This window comes from Passer domesticus, chromosome 15, assembly GCF_036417665.1.
Source record: "Passer domesticus isolate bPasDom1 chromosome 15, bPasDom1.hap1, whole genome shotgun sequence".
Lineage (NCBI taxonomy): Eukaryota > Metazoa > Chordata > Aves > Passeriformes > Passeridae > Passer > Passer domesticus.
Window position 1 is genome coordinate 6537896 of NC_087488.1, and position 21453 is coordinate 6559348.

The 21453-nt window shown below is 40.0% G+C and overlaps 1 protein-coding gene across 7 annotated transcripts in view; it reads right to left on the reverse strand.

Moving 5' to 3' along the window:
- GRIN2A (glutamate ionotropic receptor NMDA type subunit 2A) overlaps window positions 1-21453 on the reverse strand; it is a 161311-nt gene that overhangs the window by 102435 nt on the left and 37423 nt on the right. Inside the window, exons 1-2 of one of the 7 annotated variants that reach the window (XM_064390751.1) lie at window positions 20593-20740; window positions 18413-18444 (exon numbers count right to left, since the gene is read on the reverse strand). The exons of 3 other annotated variants lie outside the window; for them this stretch is intronic. In XM_064390751.1, coding sequence (XP_064246821.1) covers window positions 18413-18444; window positions 20593-20608 — 48 coding nt within the window. In that variant the 5' untranslated portion in view covers window positions 20609-20740. Of the gene's footprint in view, window positions 1-18412; window positions 18445-20352; window positions 20373-20505; window positions 20749-21453 lie in introns of those variants that run through there. 3 more of the 7 variants (XM_064390754.1, XM_064390752.1, XM_064390753.1) reach the window with 3 other exon arrangements.

Genomic DNA, 21453 nt, shown 5'->3' on the forward strand with positions numbered 1-21453 from the left:
TTCACTGAGAATTTCCACTTAAATTATAAACAAAGGATTGTTTTGCTATGGATCACAGGGCTTCACAAGCAAAATTCCCAAGGAGGAGAAATCTTACCTCTCTGAAATCAGTCCTCACATAAATACACTAAGACCCTCAAGGCAGTCTCCTACTTCCAAAAATTCACTGGCTCACTCAAAGGAAAGCCACAGTTCCCTTAGCACATATTATAGGTGAGACAAAAGTGCTAAACAGCTTACCAAGCAGCATCAGGCTAATTAACATCATATCAGCTCTAATTGGAAGCGATTCAGCAGTGTCAGCTCTGTAGTAGGAGCCTTTTCAGGACTCACTGATGTGAAAGGAGAATAGTGACACCAAGAAGTGTTTCGTTCTCCTGCCCTGTAGAGCAATTGTTCACTGGAGAGTGGTCTGGGGTCACCAGAAAAGCAATCCAGCCTCTGCACCACCATTTCCTTCCCACTGGTGTGTTCAAACATGTTTTAGCAAACACACCAAACTACACAGGCTGGCTAAATCACCTCTGTGGTGCTGGGAGGGGCCAGAACAAGAACAAGATCAGAACCTCAGCTCCTTCAGTCCTCAGAGGTCCTCTGTTCTTTCCAAGTTACTCCATGCAATCTGCAAGCTAAGACATATATCAACTCAGCTGTCCATTTCCTACCGGGTAATACCCACCAGAAGTTTAACTCTTTTAATAAAGATATAATTAAAACATTTGTCAGGTCATGCAAACCCTGACCTACTTCTTTGGTGAAGTTCTCATTACTCATAGCAGTACAATCTGACAAACTAATTAAAGTGTCTTAGTGTTGAGTGTGGCTATCAAGCATGTAGCCAAAGCAAGAGAAATAAAATGAGACTTTTTAAACCAAATGAACTTCAGCAGCCTCTGTGACAACCCGCAAGGAGCATTACTGCTGTCCAACTAAACAGAAAAACAACTAACAACTAAAAATATTTACCATGATCAATGTATTAAATCACATTAAAGTACTCCTTCCTTATGAGATGTAAATTTTAGAGCATTTGTTCTAAAGGACACATGAAAGACTGAGACCTTCACAGAAACCCATACAAAATCCTTCAATGTACTGTGCTGTGGAATAAGCAGGGCAATGCCTGCCCTCCTAAATAAGCAGTTCAGATGGAAAAGTGCTTATTTCAGGGGTTTTTTTCCCCACAGATAAGTAGTGCTCAGGATATAAAACAGCTTAAACTCAATCCAGCATCTAAACTCAAGTCAGTGACATGTACTTAAAAGTGAAGCTATCTCACATCTCATCTCTGTCATCCCACGAAAGTCATGCCTAATGTGTGACAAAAATTGTTCCAGAAGAGAAGGTTCAGAAGCACTAATGGAAGTCTGAGCTATTTTACAAAAGGATTTCTTGCAAAAAAAAGAGTACAACACTATAAAAATGAGCTCCAATGACACATTTCACATTGAAGTAGAGTCTATTATCAGGATATAACATTTTCATGCATCATTTTGTATTAAGGGAAGCTGTGTCGTCTGAGAAATGGCCGTGTCTAGCTCCTTCTGTCATAAAAATCCTCCTTTGTGCTGTGGCAAAGAGTGGCACAGACAAAAATTTAGCTTCTCTCATACCAATTTCTCTATCAAGTGTAAAAATCTATAATTTTCCAATTTTTTTTCAGATACAGCAAGAAACAGATGGACAAAGCCTTTCTTCTGTCGTGGTGTTCACATCCTAGTCTACCACTGGGGCTTCAGCAGCCCTTCTGTGCCACACTCAGCTAAGGAAAATGTGTCACACTGAGTGACACGCCTTCGAAGAGCCCCAATTTCCTTTCTTCTCCATGTCAAAGGATCTTTAAATATCTACATTCACTGTCTTGTTCCTCATTCGATAGCTATTTTAAACCATATTTCAAGATCAAGTAGTGACTCAAAAGACTGAGTATTGAGCTAAAAATCTAGATCCAAATTCTAATGGTCTGTCACTTAGAGTAATGCCTCCTGGACTTGGTGCCCACTGCAGTTCATTGAGCCACTGGGATGGTAAAATATTTCAACAAGCTTGATGTAAAACGTGGTCAGAGGAGAAAGATTAGAAAGGAAATATGAAAAAAAAGAGATAATAAAAGTCCATCTCACGAGAGACAAACCATGGCAGCCAGGCTGCCCCATGGAACATGGGTGACCCACAGCCTCTGCACCTTCCCTACACCACAGAGCACAAGCATCACCACAGGGAGAAGCTCTTCATTTTTATGCAAAACACTAATCCAGCACTGAGGAAACAATGGCAGAAAGCTGTCAGTGCCTAAAGAAAGTAGTACTAATCATGCTCGCGTAATTTTCTATTTTAGGAAAACCCATGCTAATTGATTAAAGTAATTAGCTGTGCTAATATTAGCAGGTTCTTCTTTTGCCTAAAAATCATGCAAGGTATGTACAAGGAGCAACACTTGCTTTAAGAGCGCCTAAAATCTTACTTAAAATACTTCAGCCACACTATAAAAACTGTCTTAGAAAAAGGCAATCACAAGTTCATTGGACAAAACATAAAACATTTTTGTGGGTGACAATTAAACCAGAACCTTGCACTGGAAAATTCTGAAGATCTCAATGTGCCTCCAAGTGCCTCATCCCTTGGGCTGAGCAGTTCCCACGAGGCGACTCAAGGTGCAAAACAACAGTCCCAGAGGTTCTATTATCTCAGAAGTTTTAGCAAAGAGCCTTGCAGGTCAGACTTCAGGAAAATGCACAAAGTTGGATGAGAAAGCATGGCCTGTGGATGTCTCCTCTGTACCTGGTCAGTACATCAGGATGCAGAGCAAGTGATGCTACTCCATTTTTAGGTTGAAAAATCCAGGTCTCAACTTATGTTCCAAAATTTACTTGAACTAAAATGGAATGTTAAAGGGCAGGAATGTGAATTTCTGCATCAGCATATATGGAATCACCTAAAAGGACCTTTGCTGTCTAAGCCAGGAAAATGAACACCACAGACCAGCAAAAACAGAGCCTATTACAATAAATAAAACATTTCAGACTTTCGCATGTAAAGATTAAAAGTTAACATGACAATAAGGCAACTGAAGTTCATTTATTTTTAGATTGTGCATTTATGTCACTTCAACTGTGCATAAAAAGTTCTTCCCTAATTCATATGGCTTTTTAGTAGTTTGCATAATGCAGAAACTAACAGCAGAAACTAAGCAGAGTCTATAATATGACTTCATTGCAGTTGATAGAAATGGAACAGCAAATGAAGTATCCATCCAATATCTGCTCTGAACTGGAAGATATTATGACTTACCAAATCATGTTAAATCTAATTTGCCAAAAAATAAAAAGTCACTCTAAGTTAAATCTTTCCTCAAAATTACTGTCAGAAAGCCCACGTAGGCATCAAAGCAGCACTAGGATGAACCTTAAATCCTGTTTTATTATTTAGTACAAGTTCATTAACACCTTTTGTAGTAGTGATTTCTACATATCTGAAGAGGCTTTTCATTTTTAATCTGTACATCCCCACTGCTCAGTCCATTCTGTGGTGCTGGGGCACAGCTGCTGCTACCCCATTGATTTTACCTTCATATCATTATTTTGTCTCATTGATTGAAAAGCCATCAAAACAAGTTTGTGCCTAATTGAATCAAATATCTGGGCTGTCCTACTTGTAAATGGAGTTATAAGCAGACTGTTCAGCATGTTGACATCCTAGCAAGCCAAGAACATTTTTACTTCATACTCAGGCACTCACAGGCTCTAAGCATATTCATCAGTGATTAAAGAATTAAAGCTTATATGTCAATAACAATTAATACTTCTCAACTTTCTGACAATCTCTTGACTCTTCTCTCTAGAGTTTCAAAGCAATTTACAGATACACACAAATTAATTCTCAGTACCCTGCAAGGTCAGAAGTATCTTTGTTTTCCAGGAGGTAAAAGCAATGTATTCAGCAAAATGCAGTCATGTTCAAAGTGACCCAAAGTCCAGACTGCAGAACCCAAGAACTGACAGTAATTAACTTCCAGCTACGGTTTAGGATTTGCATACTGTCCACAATGCTGGGTATCAGGACCTACACATCTTATTTCATGCAGCAAAATTCAGAAATGACCAAGGAAAACAATCTAACTAATTACAAATGCCCACACAGCCAAGTGACAATTTTTTAATCATAAAACTCTGAGCACTTTCCAACCTCCAACTCCATTAAGTGTTATTTCATTAGCATTCTCACTCTGGAGCTTCAGAGCAAGCATAACTGCCAATGCACAATAATGAAGATCCTCCCTTGAAAACAGAATTGTGTGACTAGAAGCAGATGTGAAACTGGAAGCTTGAAACTAGAAAAAAATTAGTTTCATCTTTTTATAATTCGTATTTTTTCCAACATAAAGGGTGTAGCTTTTTTGGAGTGATAAACATCCAAAAGAACAGAAGCAGCTGTAGTTTTTCATGACACCCACTGAGTTTAGAAATAATACTAAGAAAACAGTGACTCAAAAACATCAAACCATGGTTCCCTACCCTATGGACAGAAACAGGAGGTACCATGGAGGAATGTAACTGTTTCTTACAAAGGACATGAAAATGGACTGACTTCAGTCTGCAGTGCACTATTCATCCCTGCCTGCGCTAAATGCTGGATGCCCTGCTGACATTACAGCCAAGCTGAGTCCTGAGTATGGATTTGAAGAGAAATTAAAAGGTTAATAATATTTATATAAGGAAGATTTCTCACAGTGTCATGCAACTTACAGTGTCGTGGACCTCTTAAGCAAATATCTATTTAATCAGTTAACATATTTTAAGCTATAAGTTCCTTTAAAACCCGACCTTCCTAATGCCCTTAACAAAATCCTGTGGCTGCTTCCTGAAGGACCAGCACAGAGAGAAACCAAGGTTCAGCGCAGACAAACAAGGAGTGAGAGGAACTAAAATTCCTGCCAGGACCTATATCTTAAAATACATCATTTGAGGCTTCTGAGCTAATATTCTACATAACTAAGTAAGAATTCTCTTTTCCTAGTAAAGCTTATTTGATTCCTAGCAAGAAAAAATATCCTAATCAAGGCAGGAGAACAGCATCTTGAAGGTCCAGGCACTTAGAATGAGTTTCACTGTTGGTTACCAAAAAAAAATAGGATGTGTCCATGCCAGAAGACACCAGGTATAAAGTAACTCAGCAGCACACAGAGCAATAGTGATGCCTGTGTTCATGTAGTATCTGGGCATTTAGGGAATATGGCTTAAATACAAGGAATTTAAGCCACAAAATATTATGCATCTGACCAAATAAGAGAACTGATAACTGATCTAGTTATCACCTGGTTTCAGTCTCACAAATAAAACTTAATGAGCAGAGGTTGGGAAAAAAGTGTGTTCCACTAAAAGGGAAAGTGTAAATTATCAAAAAATATCTATGCACACTCATAGAGCCTGGAACTCAGCCCTAAGCCACTGGACTTTGAAGCAACCTCAATTTATTATGTAAGTAAAATACCAAGAGCTACTTCTATATTTGTGTAGAGCAGCAGAGAACACGCCTGCAGTTACCCACTCCTTGCTCGGCACTGAGCAGAGGGAAGTCAGGCCTGTCAATGCTGCCATCTACAGAGCACTGCTCCGGAGCTGAAGGATTGCACTTTGTCACATAAAGACCTTGAGATTTTCCATAACAAACTGCTTGGAAAACAAACCTTCTCCACCTCAGGTCCTCTTTGCAGCAGTTCCAAACAGAGTTATGTCCATGGGAGGGGGCAGGGGGAATAGCCAGGGGATAACAATGACTTCCAAACAATTTCAGAGACACATCTGCTCACACTGCTGTGGCTAATGTCACCTGCAGTAGTAATGCACCATTCCCTTCAACACTTTACAGGGAATATAAAAATCAAGAAAGAACAGTGAAAGATTTGCACATAAACAGCTGAAATAAAACTAAAAAAGCCTTCAGTATATTCAGAATTATTTTCACCTTTCTTTTGTTTCTCCACAAAAGTAAACAAAGATATTATTAAAACAAATAATTCATTATGATAAGTGCATTCCATCTTAAAATATAACATTTTTTATTTCATCTGCCATGGCAACTGCTTGATATCATAATTATCAACTTTAGAAGGTATAAGGAAATCTCTACATAGAAAAATCTTAGTGAAGAGGATGATAAAAAAATATATAAATGCAAATGAAAGCAGAGAAAGTGATCTCTACAGCAATATTTTGTCTTGCTCTACAATGGAGACAATAACCTTTATAATTTGAAAGCATGTTTTGAATTACGTTTGCTACAAAATCAGGCAACTTCCTTTGATATGGATAAATCTCACTCTTGAAACTACAGTTATGGGGAAAACTTGGCTTTTTCTTGTCTTCAGTCAGCTGAAGTCTACTGTAAACAGCAGGTTTCACAGTGTAAGACCATTTTTCAGCCCCAAATACACTAAATCCCAACCAGTGTGTTCTCTTCTGTAATCACAAAATGCACTCCATTTAGGAAATGAAGTCTTAATTGTTCAAGCATTTCCAGTGCTAAACCCTTAACTAAATACACAGTACCAGGGTAGCTCCACAGCCCCAGAAATGTTGTTTGTTCTGGCACAGAGAGCTGGCCCTGCTCCAACACCTTGCCAGTCTGTTACAGAAATGGTAACTGAATGCAGAAAGGGCTCATTTTCTTCTGTCTGAAATTCCTGATAATGTGTATTTGGCTATTCAAGCTGTGCACATTGCCAGAGCAGGTCGCAAACCAGGAAAGAAAATGAAGCCTCTGCAATACAACAATTTGGAATGCTGCTGGGAGAGCACAGCCACAGGAGCTTGGTGCTGCCTGGGCTCTTTCCACAGCTCCTGCACCCCTAGCAGCACTCCTGGCTCTGTCCTCTCCCCCAAAAGCTACACCAGCCCAGGGGATCTGCCCAAAAAAAGGGCCCTGCCTTTTCTTCCTGCCCCTCCTCACAGAGCTTCCCAGAGCAGCCACTCTGCACTGCCACCACGAGAGACTCTCGTATTCAAGATGTAACATGGTCATCACGGTGCTTGGTCACGGGATCATGCAGGATCTGCCAAAAATTTCATCTGAGTTCTGGGCACCATGCCTACTCCTCACCCCATACTGGATTTTTTAATAGCAGCAAGTTCATATTCCCCTGCTGTCTGGCATCTTAAGCAGACAATGAGCTCTCAGCTAATAGTGAGCATCACGTGCAAACGTACCTCTAGGTTTAACTGCCTACACAGCAATGCCCCTGATCTTCCACATCAATTCCAAGTGGCAAGTCAGCAGGGTGCTGCAGGGAGCACATGGAGCTCAGAAGCTGAAAGAGTTCATGGAAATGTTGGCAGAGCCCCTAGAATGCACAATATAAGTGGAGCCAGCAGGCAGGCAGTGGTTTTACAGGCACACATTTGCCCTCTCTGTGGCCAGCATTTCCAGAAAATGACAGTCAAAGTAGAACCTGACAACAAAAAGAGTGACATTAACAGCCATATAGTTTCAAAGCTCAGTAATTCACAAATTTCAACCGCTGGGAAGCAATATTCCAGTCACTTTTGTACAACAAGGAGACCTTGGCACAGGTCGGGGACCTGAGGTACACTCACACACCAGAATGTAATGCTGCTGTCACACACGCTGAGCCACTTGACATTGATATCTGCCCACTGTTTCTAGCAAAAATAAAACTTACATTGTATATCAGATGACTTTTTGTACCATTTGGCTGCAGCACCACATAGCCAGGCCTGTGTGAAAGGTGCTACTGCAGAGCATGGTGCAGGTAAACAAACACTAACCGAGATGGCACACAGGGCTCTATCTCTGCTTTACCACAACACTGACCAGGTGCTGAACAGATTTCAACAACCGGCCCATCTTTTACAGAAAACTTGAATCAAGAAATACAAGTCCCTTTCAACATCCATTTCTAGCTCACGCCCCTGCATTCCTGCTGTACCATGAGATAGAAGGATGTGAGGGCACAAGCCACAGTGGAGCACAGAAAATGTTCTCCTTTGAGCACGCACCAGGCACCATGTGGGAAACATGTCAGCAAGCTCAAACGAGCAAACACGCATTTGCTTTAATTTTATCTATGAAGTTTTGTACAAATCATAGTTTGGGGAGAAGCTGTTTCTATTCTAGCTTCATATGAATTTCAAATACTTAAGTTTTATTTTTAAGACGACAGTTATCTACGAGCCAAAGATTTAGGCAGCCTATCTTGAGCCTGAAAATACAAAATCTGTTGAAAGCAGAATTGGCTTAGGACAGCTCTGAAATTACCAGCACAGAGAATACACTTTAATTAGAAGGTTTTCACCAGCAAGTTCTTGTAGACAGCAAGTACCTGTCTAAAAAATTATGTAAGAAGAAAAGCTGCCAAAACTTTTCAACTGCCATACTGACATGACATGGATCAGAGGGGCAGATGTTTGTTTGAAAAAGGTATGGCTGCTAATTCTTTAACCAAACATTACACATACAACAGACTTTGCTAGAGGAAATCTCTCAGTAAAAATTGACCCCACCTTTGCTGCTGGCCTTCACTCAACTTTTTCTTGTGCTTTTACTTACTTGCTTCTCTGCACAAGTGTTAAAAATGAGACTGTCTAATGAAAGCCGTTAGGGAGCTATTTTATGTAATCAGCTCAAGGGGAAGCAACATTTCCATTTTCTTACCTTCTCCAACTACAATGGAACTACAAAATGATAGCCCTAACTATACAAACCACTCTAAGAGTGAGCCAGCCATTCTTGTACTCACTGGTTGAATTTTACAGCACAGGATGCCCTTTGGCAGTTCATCCTCAGAGCAAACATGGACTCCTCCACACAAGTACATGTGCAATCTTTCCTAACCTTTAAAAGGCTCAGAGCACAGGAATTTAAATAGTTACCCACAGCATTGCAACACAAAGTGAAATCATTTTGCTCCATCTGTATATCAGTCTATAATTGTGAGGGAAGCTGCAAAAGCAGATCTCTTTGCTGGAACTGTTTGGAGCAAAGCCACCAAACAGTTATGGATATCTATGCCTGACTGAATGCTACTTCTAATCCACTTCCCAGGCATTAGGTGTATTTCCAGTTAATTTTTGGGTGCAGTAGTCAATGCAGGATACAGGAATAGAAGACATTACAAAACACAATTAAAATCATTAAACCTTTCCAAAATCCCAAACCTATATGGAATGTAAATAACATCAAACAGCCCATGACATCTCAAGCAGGTAGGGAAAACCTGCACCTAGTATTTTTTGAAAATAAATTTAAATGCTCACTTTTTCAGGAGACTAAGAATCAGAACCAATTAATGAATGAATTCTCTGACATTGCTGAGCTACCATCTGCCTGCAGAGATAAAGTCTGCACAGAAATGGCGAATGCCCCAGTGCACAATGAGGTGAGCAGCCAGCAGCACGAGGCGCTCCGCTCCCTCGCACACAGGGGTGCCAGGTGCAGAGCAGCCCCTGGAGCTCCCTGGGCAACCTCGAGCCTGTTTCACTGGGAAGCTGGCTACTTACTGCCACTTGAGGCTGACTGCTGCATTCAGTGTGACATCCAGAGTAAAACTCCTGTAATCGCTCAGTCATAGCCAATGGCTGCAGGAGGATGGACTTGCACTGCTGAAGCCTCTCTGGAGATGGATGTGTCTCAGTTCTGCTCCGGACTGTGGGATCACTGCCCACCCCCCTTCAGTGAGGCCAAATCCTTCCCACTCTTTTGCAGCTCCCCCAAAGGTCCCACAACACTGGCACACAAGCAGGGACTCTCTGTAGGATCACTGCCCACACGGAAAACACAGTGAGCAAACAGCCTCTGCATCCCCAGGATCTATCAAACACTTGCCTCACACTGATCCCACCAGCACTCACTGAACCACCACTCCTCCAAGTCACTGTCACAGTCACATTGCCCACTTCCCCAAAGAATATAAAAATACACCTGCTAGAATCCAGCCAAGTTTCAACAAATCATTTTCCTGGTAGATGATATCAATGCCTTCTGTTTAAATAGATGCAGTATAAATAGGCTTCCTAATGAGAAAATAGTTTGAGGGGGTTTGTGTGACACACTAAAAAAAATATTACTTGATCTAGTCTGCAACTCCTTATATGATAGTTAAAATTAATTTCAAGAAATAAAGGAAACATCAAATCAAATCAGACATGTTCTGTTAGAAACTGTTTAATTTTTTTACCTTATACTGTGATCCCTGTAAGGTGTTAAGGGCTTGCAAGCTCAGACTAGTGACCAGTCCTTCCCTGCTTTCATTTGCCAGAGCAATGAAACTCAATAATCTTAATTGTACATACTTTCATCTTTGTGCTATAATAAAAATGCATTTGATTTGAAGCAGAATATATATGCTTTGGCAAGTTCAGCAACAAATCACAGTTTGCTCTAGAGTAATTTTAAAGTATTTTAGCATGAAGCTGCACCTTCGGAAGACTTGGAGACTGTGGACTTTGGGCCATGCCTTGCCTGTGCCTCTCGGGTGCCTTTACTTCCACAAGGTTGCATTTCATTGCATGGTTGACTGAGCAAAGGCTTGTGAAGTTGTCCCTTGGGTGTTCCCTCATCTCCAATCATGCTTGTCTAATAATTTCTTTTTTTTCTGAGATAACCATGTTCTCTATCTTTCTGTCATAAGGAGAAAGAAAAGCCTCCCCTATCAAAAATTAAAAAAAAAAAATCAACAAGGAAAAGAAAACCAAAGAAAAACATTACACAGAACTTTCAAGGTTACTAGAACTGCTATATAATTAATAGCTATGGGTATGCTTCCCAACAATGGCTTACTGAACAAAAAGCCACCTCACTTTACATGTTGACTTTTAAGAAACTTTGAACATTTCACCCTTGTGTGAACTCCTTTAAAATAAAATATTAAATCCCTTTCTTTACATAACGTTTACACACCATACATTTGTGTAGCATATGTAGTTTCTATAATCATTTTTATCTGTGCTGTTGTTTGAACAGATCTTTAATGTGTTTCAGACAATGTGAGAATTAACTACAAACAGGCAGAAAAACAAGCTTTGAAATGAAACTGTCATCTCTTAGTTCAGCAAAAAGAGATAATACCCAGTGGCCTTTCTACAATAGCTTTCCAATGCGGAGAGCAAAGGATATTCTAGAATTTCCCAGACAAACTTGTACACGTGTTATACAGGCTACCCACCAGGACAGGAAATCTAACACATCAAAACATGATTATTTTAGTGTACAGGAAGAAGTAATCTGCACATTTCAGTGGATATACCAAGCATTTCCAGGTGGCCTGGGCAAACATCCCAGAGGCTTCAATTCCAGCAAGGTCTATGTATTAAAAAAACACACTGTGTACAGCAGGCCTAATTGTGGATATTCATTTTGTCCTGCACACACAAATTGATGCATCAATGGCAAGGTTTCTTATCTCTGTCAGGTGACAAAATTGAGCAAAACCTTTGTGTTATCCTTGATCTTAGAGATCTGGAGTCTTAAAACACAGTCAATTATATTTATAATAGCAACAGGATTTTTTTTGAAGTAAGAAAACATACAGTTTTGACTGTTCACTACATTTGCAGCTTATCAAACACAGCATGATTAGTTTTGATCTTCTCGCGGAGATCACACCAGCAAATTTGCATTAAAAAACCCAACAGCATCATTCCACTAGTGGTTTGTCAAATCATTATCCTGAACAGGAAAACCTTGCTGCAGCCCTACATGGAAACCCTCATTTCAGAACAGAAACTCTTTCCAAGAGGACAGCGAGAATAGAAGTGACCAGCTACACAAAGAATTATTTATTGAATTGAATATTTTAGTTTTATTTTGCTACAGATAGATTCTGACCAGACTAGAATTGGCCCTGACGTAAGTCTATTTTTTAAAAAAAACAATTTTTCAATGGCTGATATACACATAACAAAGCCAGAGGACTTGGCAAAGTTGGTGATGACAACAGTAAGAATTAACTCCTATTGTTATTAAGTTCCTTTTTGAAAAACAAAAAATTCCACCTGCCCAGCACAATATAAACAGCTTAACTCCTCATAGTGAAAAGTAAAATAATAATTATGGTGGCTTTGGACCAAGAATCTCTTGATAATTACTTCTATTAGATTCCATGCACACTTTGCACAGCTCTCTGCGCATTTCTCATCTATCTGGATAAAAAAAGTAAACTGCAGCTGCTGAATAGTTTGATCCTACTATTATTTTGGTACAGAGGACCTTAAAACAGACCAAAACAGCCACTGTGAACAGAATTCAAAACGACAGAGACCTGCTGAGGTCACTAAGGTCTGCACTGAAGAAGCATCTGCCCGTGGTCAAGCTGGCTGCTGAAAAGGTTGTGTGCACCCCCTCACAGCTATTGATGGTGACAGCACAGGCACAATTCTCATCCAAGGTCAAGGAACAATCCACAGGCAAACAAAGCTCCACTGACAGCCAGGGTGAGTGGCCATGCCTGGGCAGAGGAGGACAGAGCTCTCAGCAGAGCAGTCAGACATTCCCATGTGGTTCCACAGAACGTGGACAACCAAAAGCTCCCAGGAAAAAGGGTCTGGGGGTGCTGGGGCAGCAGATTCCCCAGGAGGCAGCAGTGTGTCCTGGCAGCCAGGAGGGCAAACCACACCTGGGCTCAAACACAGGAGAGGCAGCTGGGAAAAGGCAATCCTGCTGCTGCCTTCAGCACAGGAGGGGCCTCCCCTGCGGCTCTGGGGGCAGCTACCTCGGAGACCAACATCAAAGCAGAAAGGAAAATGGCTTGGGAAGATGTTGGTCATACCTTGTGTGGCAAGGAAACTGTGTGTGCCTTGTATGTGTGATGTAACCAGTTCAGCAAGACAAGCTTTGCTGCAAAAGCAGATGGAAACTGAGTTATCTGTTTTATAAATGTAAGGAATTTCTTTGTTTTAATGACTTATTTACAACATTTAGATTCTATCTTGTTGTAGTGAGGCTTAGCACAAGAGATAAGGGATGGTTATAAAATATTTTGGCCAGTTATGCATCCAAGTAAGTATTCTCAATTGCCTATGGCTCAGAGATGTAATTAGACAATATATTTCTTCTAAGTCATAAGGCTGTTTAGAGATGTGGTTGAATAAACACATCAAAACACAGAGTTGCTCAGAAGCTGAGCTGCAAGGTCAGGAGAAAACTCTTGAAATATGAGACTTGTTTCTCTTTGGAGAAAAGAGAAACCATGGAGCAAAGGCAAAGAGAAGTAGATTAAGAAAGTTGTTGAATAGGTTCATTTGTCAAAAAAAAAAAAACTGAAAAAGAATGTTTCCAAACTACATTATAAATTCAATCATTAGCATTAATTTATCCCTTACCTGTGAGGTTTCTGTATGCACCATCCTATCCTGGACTTTAGGACAGATAAAGATTCCATGTACATCAAAGCATGCAAAGGATATAAGGAATAAAACAGTACTTATGGATGCACAAGACACTCAGAGGACTGGTAATCCAGCACACAAAAACCCCTCTTAACTAAAATAAAAAAAATAAATAAAAAAAAAACAGGTTCAGGCCTGCACTTCAGAATAGTAGCAAATATGGAGCAAGTGCAGATCTGCAGAAAAGCTTGCTCCACATTCACAGAATCTTAACTTCACTATTCTGCAAACTACAAACTTTGGTTTATTAAATTCCTTGCTTACAATTTTATTTTTTTTCTATAGACAAAGCATAGCAAGCTTTTTCCTACCTGCTAAACAAACTATTTTTTGTTTTTAACCTGGGTAGCTCCTTCTATTTTATGCTTGATAGCCTGTTCTGGGTCTCTAAACTACACAAAGAACCCCCTGCAGGAAAACCACATGCTCACATTCCATACCATATTTCAGGTGGCAAGTGCACTACAGTGACCATCCCTCCCTACCACTGAGGGAGGTGAACTTCTGCACCTTCAGAGACCAGCACATTTCTGTTACAAGCTTGAGTTCAAAAGGTGAGATTTGTAAAAAACACCAAGTGCAGAGGATGGCACACTGCTTGGCAGATCACATTACAGATTGCACTTCTTGACATACTGGTTATATTAAAAGAACTGTGCTGCGCAATGATCATCTTGAGAAAACTTGTAAGCAGAGGTGATATGATAAATTAGATCTGGAGAGAGAAAAACAGTGAGAATCATTAACAATTCCACTTAAACCTCAGAGAGGACTCGTGAAAGAGGTCTGTTGTTTAGGTAGGTAAATATATATTATGGACTGTTTTGTATTCTGTTAAGATGCTCAAGTGCCTCAAGACATTTCTCTTTGCCAGTCACTTCTATTTCAGATCACCAGTCTATAAAAAGAAGGAACCAATACATGCGAGCGTTCATGCCGCAAGAGCTCGCATCTATATAAATATCCTGCTGAGGAAAATTGCCCACTCCCTAGCATCTCCTGCAAAGACACAAGGAAAGCCAAGAGTTTGCAAGAAATCTGCTGCAGTACTAAACTCTGCTTGAAATCTCTTTGAAGTTATATATATATATACAGGCAGGATAAAAATATGGGAAGCAGTCACCAATTCTCCATCCAGTAACCTCTTGCAACACTCCCAAATCTCCGATTTACTCTAGGAGAATGCCATGGAACACCCTCTTTACCAGCCATCCACGGAACTCACAGCTAAGAGATTTGGTCCAAAAGAGTTTAAAGCAATAAAACAGTTAAACCAAGCCACGATGGAGGTGATGTCGAAAATAACACAGGTCTTGAACTGAAGCAATTTATACGGTTGCATTTTTTTGGTGTTCTCAGTTTTCTCCATAGTGCTGGACAGATTTTTCCTGGGGCACAGAATGGTCTTTTCCTCAAAAATGCTAAATCAAGCCAGCTCTCAATAGTGCTGAACTCTGACACAGGCATGTGGACTGTCAGCTAAGCCAACAAGGAAGAAGGAACCCACTGCAGTATGGAATCAGCCTTAAACATAAATTTTGTTTCCCTACAGGATTCAAACCCCAATGGTTTGTGTATTTAACAATTTCAAGTGTTCTGCTTTTGCAGATAAATGAAATTAAATTAAATCTAAAATATATATATTTTAATGAACAAAACCAAGCAAACAAAAAAAAACACACCACAAAAACTAGCCAATAAAAGAAAAGCCAAACAAAAAAAGTTTCTATTTCAAAGCATGAAGTAGACAAGTAACCATATGCCTGGAATGATGCTATCTTCAAAGATATTTTCAGTAACATCTCAAATGCTCTCCAGTGATGTTTATTATCTCCCCCAGTAGTGAAATGGATGAGAACACTGCAAAAAGTTCGCAAGAAAAACTGTAAAAGAAAGGGTTCCATTTTTTCCAGTTCCAAATCCCAAACAACAACATCATTACACATCTTTTGCCAAGCTGATATATTGTTTTATTACACTCAGCAAACCCTATCCTGGTCACATCAAGACATTTCTTAAATGACTTGTCTGTGTAGCTACTGACCTAGGGCATTTTACTCAACTTGCAAGAGGAGGGTGTCTTCTGGAGAATGCTGAAAGACAGAGGGAGCTTTACTAATTGCTATAATTACATGCTCGGGGTAATCTAGTTGAAAATGAGCCGCACAGTGTTTTCATGTGGCTCCAATATTGCTATGTCTCACAGTTCAGGGAGAAGCAGGAAGTCACAAGGAACCTACAAATTAGACAAATTGGATCAAAGCTGAGAAAACCATCTGCAGATTTACCTGTAACAACCTGTTTGCCCAACAGACAGGCAGTGATGAAGCAAACAAGCAAAGCACTGGCATATGCTGCTCAGGAGACAACAGTAAGATAGCACAGTAGAAAGCAAATTTTATTGCTATGTCCTGTTCCCAAGCACCATCAAAATGTTTTCATATTTCATCAGTGAGAGCGTGCAGTGAGTATTAACACAGTGGTAGAGCTCCACAGGTTAGAACTGGGCATGAGGCTTAACCACCCACCTCTACTGCCAGGCAGGAAACAGGTTCAGAATAATGAGATATGTCTGTCCCTACTCTTCAGCCTTAAAATACAGAGATTGCATCACTGAATTGCTGAACCAGGCTTAAGACCTGCAAAACCCTTCTGTCTTAAACATCTCCTTTTTTGTCTGCTAATCAAACGCTAAGCCTTTGATTTGTGATTACTTAGAACTCAAACTGCACTGGGCACTCAAAGGCATAATGGACCAGGGGTGCAAAGAGCAGTGTAACTGAAAAAGAAAAGCAAAACCAGAAAGCAGCCAAAGTCTTCCAAAAAGGCTTGTCTGCTTACAATGGTGGCTGCCTGCTGTCTGAGAGACTTGAAGAGAAAGAAACCTGGTCCTTCCTTCTCACTTCACAGAGGAATGAGCAGACTCTGCTACAAGATCCTGTGACCCCCAGGCCTCTTGAAGCCCCCCAACCTCAGGCCTGTCCAGCACACGAGTCACAAGGCTGCCACATGGCAGAAGCAGAGAGAACCCTTTCACTCTGGTGTTTCATCTCAATCAGAAGTCAAGCGTTGTGCAAATGCCCTTCTACACACAGAGTTTTTGTGTGGATGACCAACACAGCATATAGAGCATAAAGCCCATCACCCAGAGTTTATAAGCAAGGTTACTGTGAGCCACCAAGGTGTCTGAAAAGATGCATTCTGCAGTAGAAAGCACATTCACATCCACCCAGAAAGGACCACTGAAAATATCACATCTCCCATGCCTCTCACCATGGACCACATTTATCTGTTGGGATCCTGCTGCCTGTGTGCTGTAAACAGACCCCAGATCACAACCCATGGATCTTCCAACTGAAATACAACTTGGAATTGATTCCATTCATATTTTATATATCATATTTCATTTGAAGTGTTACTAGATTTCCTTAGAGCTGCAAACATCTTGAACCAGACTCCTCCCTTGACAGGAGACACTGCAGCAACGTCTCTCTGGAAGGGTCAGAGATTTCTCTAAAAGCTGTGCTGTATGAATGTATGATAAATGGATGATTCAACCTCTCACTAGTGAACCTAGAATTCTTCAATCTGTGGCAGGTGTTTTAGGCACTTAGCAGTTGTATTCCTTTGTCATGTAAATTGGAATGGCTTGCCCAGGTACCATGAAGAAGAATAACACTTTTAAAAGTAAGTATCAATGGATACATCTGGAAGAGGAAAATACTTCCCACCAGAATTCTCTCAGATAAGACCAAAGGTCTCAGAGAAAGTTTTGAAAAAGAAAGAAGTTTTCAGAAGAAAACTACAGTAGAAAATCTGCATCTCCTTCAGAATAACTCATACCTTTTTACTTATCTTTAAAGATAAACATAATGATTAACACTGGTGAACATTTAGGTAAAGCTCTGAGATTGCTCCACATGGAAGCAGATTTAGAGGTTAAATGTTTTAATTCCAAGAGATGGCCTAAAGATTCAGCAAAATTGCATTTTCAAGTGCATTGGAAATGGAGCCTCACAGCTGGCTGCACGTGCCCCAGTGCATGTGCTTGTGTGTGGGTGATGGTTGTCCTTTCTGTAACAAAAACAATTACATCTCTATGCTTGGAATTTTCTCCCAGTTCTTGATACAAATATTGACAGATGTTGCTACCTTTGGTGCAGAGAGATTAATCTTCAGCAGATTGCACACTTGTAAGTTAAATGAGAACACTGCAGAATCATGGGAATACCAACACTGGGAAACAGACTTACATAAATTCTCTAAAATGAAGAGCAAACTTTTTGAGTTACTAGAACTGGGAGGGTTTTTGACAGCTGGTTATTGAGTTCCCATGTTGGACAATGTCCTGGAAGACCATCCAGAGATCTGACTTCTGTCAGATGTGGATTTATATCAGCCAATATTTCTGCAGCCTGTGACAAAAGCAAATCCCACACTATACCCAAATGTGCATTCACGTACGTTTTTTTCAGTGTTAGGACAAGCTCTTTACACTAGCCTTAACAAAAATTGAATATTTTTATAATGAGTTTAGTCAGGTGTCTCATTTGCTGGCCTATTTTAAGGACTCTAAGTGAATTTTTTAGAATGGAGATATTTTTTAACCTTTATCTCTGACCAAAGACCTTTTGATGCATTCCCAGTCACAAAAGCTTCAATATAGCTCATGGGCTAGAAGGTGGCCTTGTTCAAGTAAAGGGCTGTTCAGATTTATGCCACTAAAACATTTTCATAGACTTCATCATATTGTTTGGCCAAAAAGACAGAGATAAGCCTACTGAATGGTCAGTGATAAATGTTAAAACATTCCACAGAGAGAACAGATGTGCTTTTTGTTTGCAGTATAGGACTCCAGTGTTCACATTTATTATCATGCCAACAGCTGTGCAATGAAACTCTTATTTTCTCAACATTATGTAAAGATTAAACTCTGGCTTTTGGAAAACTGGACTATTTTAGTAGCTGTTTAACAGTAGACCCAAAGCCAACAGTATCATCCCAAGCATTACCTTTGCACAAATAAGGACTCCTGGCCGTAGATCTGAAAGGCAGGAACAGAACAGCAGAGGCTGGACAACAGCTCCAGGGCAGCCCAGCAGTGAGATTAAAACATAAAACTTGATGCAATTCAATGGGCAACAGGATTGTCATAGTAAGCAAGTGCAAGCCATTTTAAACAGTGGCCCATCAGAAAAGTATCACTGAAAGGATAAAAAAATGAATTATCTGAATATTAATGACAGTCAGAGAAAAATTCTTACTCAAGCAGCTTTCTATTTTTCAACTGGCTATAAAAGAATGTAGCAAAGGTAGGAGAAAGCCATTATCATTTTGTGCCACTTTTATAGACTTGGCACAAATCAAGACAATCTCTGTGAGGCACCACTACAATTTCACCTATAAAACTGTCTGCTATTTCAAAACACTGGTAGAAGTGTCAGACAAAAGAAAGGACACTTAAAGAACAGAAAATCACCTAAATGGCTAAAAAAATTAAATTATGATGACTATATAGAAGAAGCACATTTATACTTCTGTAGATAATAAAAAGGCCAAGGGGGAACTAAAATTTGATTAACTGCTTTTTGTATCTCAGTGTGTTTCATTTACTATACTGCAGAACCAAATGGAGCTTCTCTGAGTGTTTTCAGATCATTATCAAGGCTGCAAAAGACAACCTTCTATCAGAAAAAAACAGTATACTGGTGACTCAGAGAAAAAAATATTTCAAGCAAGATATTCAGTAATGAGAAGACAAAAAGCATTTCTAAACATAAACAGTGAAAAGAAGATAAGGTTAATCTTCCACTATTAATTTCACTGCAATCACATTCAAACTAGCAGCTAATAAAACTTTGCAACACTGAATTAGATTCTAGTAGATTATTGGATTTTCTTTGTGCTTCAGTAATCAAGTACACTAACAAACTGCAGCTGCTGAGTTCCTATTATACTCTGCCCTTGTTTCAAAAAATTTAGAATTCAGCTTGGGGTTGTGATTATTTATACATTTACCTCTTCACACCTTCCAAATTATTAAAATTTTATTTGATATATCCAGAGCCCATGCTTTTTTACACTTTAGGAAATTTCCACATCAGCTTGCACATGAGGAGAGAGGAAAAGGAAGTTCAGAAGCTAAATTGGAGCTTTTTTGTGCCATACTAGAAAGGGGTTTCAAGGTCTTCATGGAGTAAAACAAAGGAAGCAGAGTTTTCTTTACTGTTTCTGTTAACAAATACTCACATATATGCAAACTATATTTACTTGACATATACTGCAGAGCCTACTGGAATAGTGACATAGTGGAATTTGATCATCCAAGCTACTTTTAAAAAGCTGATCATTTGTTGGGGCTTTTTCCCCCCCCCTCAGAGATTATTTCATCTTCATCCAAAACTTTTCCAGTCCTTGTAAGATTATCATTTAAAATATACTTAGATTAAGTTATTGCTAAAATATCAGATTATCAGATAGTCTTGCACATATTTTTCCTGCCTTGTTAATTTCATGTTCTAGAGTCTAAATATTTAAAATATGAACTCTTCTTCTGTGGTACTGCAATTCTGTACTTTTTGGCACAAGACAAGCAAATAAGTCCCAGTTAACATCACTGTACAAATGTCACATCAAACTTTGTCTTGCACTCTGAACTTAAGGGAAGTTTTAGGTTCCCCAAAATTCAAAAGGAGAAAGTGTATTTTAAAAACCTTCAAAATTAAATACATAAATAAGGAAATATCCCCAGGACTCAAAAATCTTGCTCAAAGTCACCTGCAGACAACTGCACTTGCAATCCTGGTTTACATAAAACCATTTTCAAAGAAAACTTCTGTTTTAAAGGCAAAGGGAGAAAAATCTTTTCTCAGGCAAGAGCAGGAAGTGAATACAAATACCTTATTCCAGGCAGTTGCATGATTTTTCTTTTATGCAGATTTGCAGCACTCACCATATTTCAATCCTCATTTTGTTGTGCTCTCATGGAAAGCCCATCAACCTTAAAAATGCTCAGACAAGAAAACCAGCACAACTGTAGCACTTGATCATTCCCATATCATAATCTCCACAACAGCAAAAATGTAAAAATACACTCAGCTCTTACATTAAAATCTAAGGAAGGTGTTGCCATCTGTACCAACTACAAAGACAATGCCAGATAAACACCTCAAGGCAGGCAATGTTTTTTCACCTGAAATGCTGAACATTTTCCCACACCAATTCCGAATTAGCTGCAAGTGGTATGACAGCTTCTTCTGCCTTCCACTTCACTCCTTACTGTCTGTCACTCTTGGCTGTTCCTGAAGGGAGGATGCAGAGAAATGTGGATGGATGGAATGTAGGAGAATAGAGATAGTGATGAAGGTAATCTCACCCTCAGGAGTTACAGCTGCGCTAATTATCAAGAATTAGGAACAGGCCTGCTTTTAATAGGCCACAGCTAGGTCCAGTTAGGATGGGTATTGTAAAGGAGTAGGTTAGCTCATTGAGAAGTTAGATGGAGTTTGTTGGCTGTGCTGTGAAGGAGGAGTCAGTGCTGTGAGGAGCTGCCCATGAGAAATCACCAAGAAGGTATGGAGCTTTTGTAATAAGATGGCAGCAGAGAAGATAGTGCCAGGCTCCTTTCAGTGGTGCCCAGTATCAGCAGAGACGGACACACACTGAAACATGGGAAGCTCCCTCTGCACACCAGGGATCATTTTTTCACTGGAAGAGTGCCCAAGCAGTGGCACAGGTCACCCAGGAGGCTGAGGACTCTCCATCCTCAGGGATGTTCAGGAGCTGTTTGGACACAGCCCTGGGCAGCGTGGTCCAGCTGACCCTGCCTGAGCAGGGGCTTGGGCCAGGTGACCTCTTGAGGTTCCTTCCAACACATTCTGAGATTTTGTTTCACTGATCCAAGAAATTCTCCCAATGCCCATGTGCACGTCCTGGTTAATGGTGCAGCAGTATTGCAATAATGAAACTGCAACTGATGAAAGCCATATTAAGAGACCAGAACGAGGAATCAGACCCCTGTACAGCAGCCTCAGCCCATGGGCACCTTATTGTT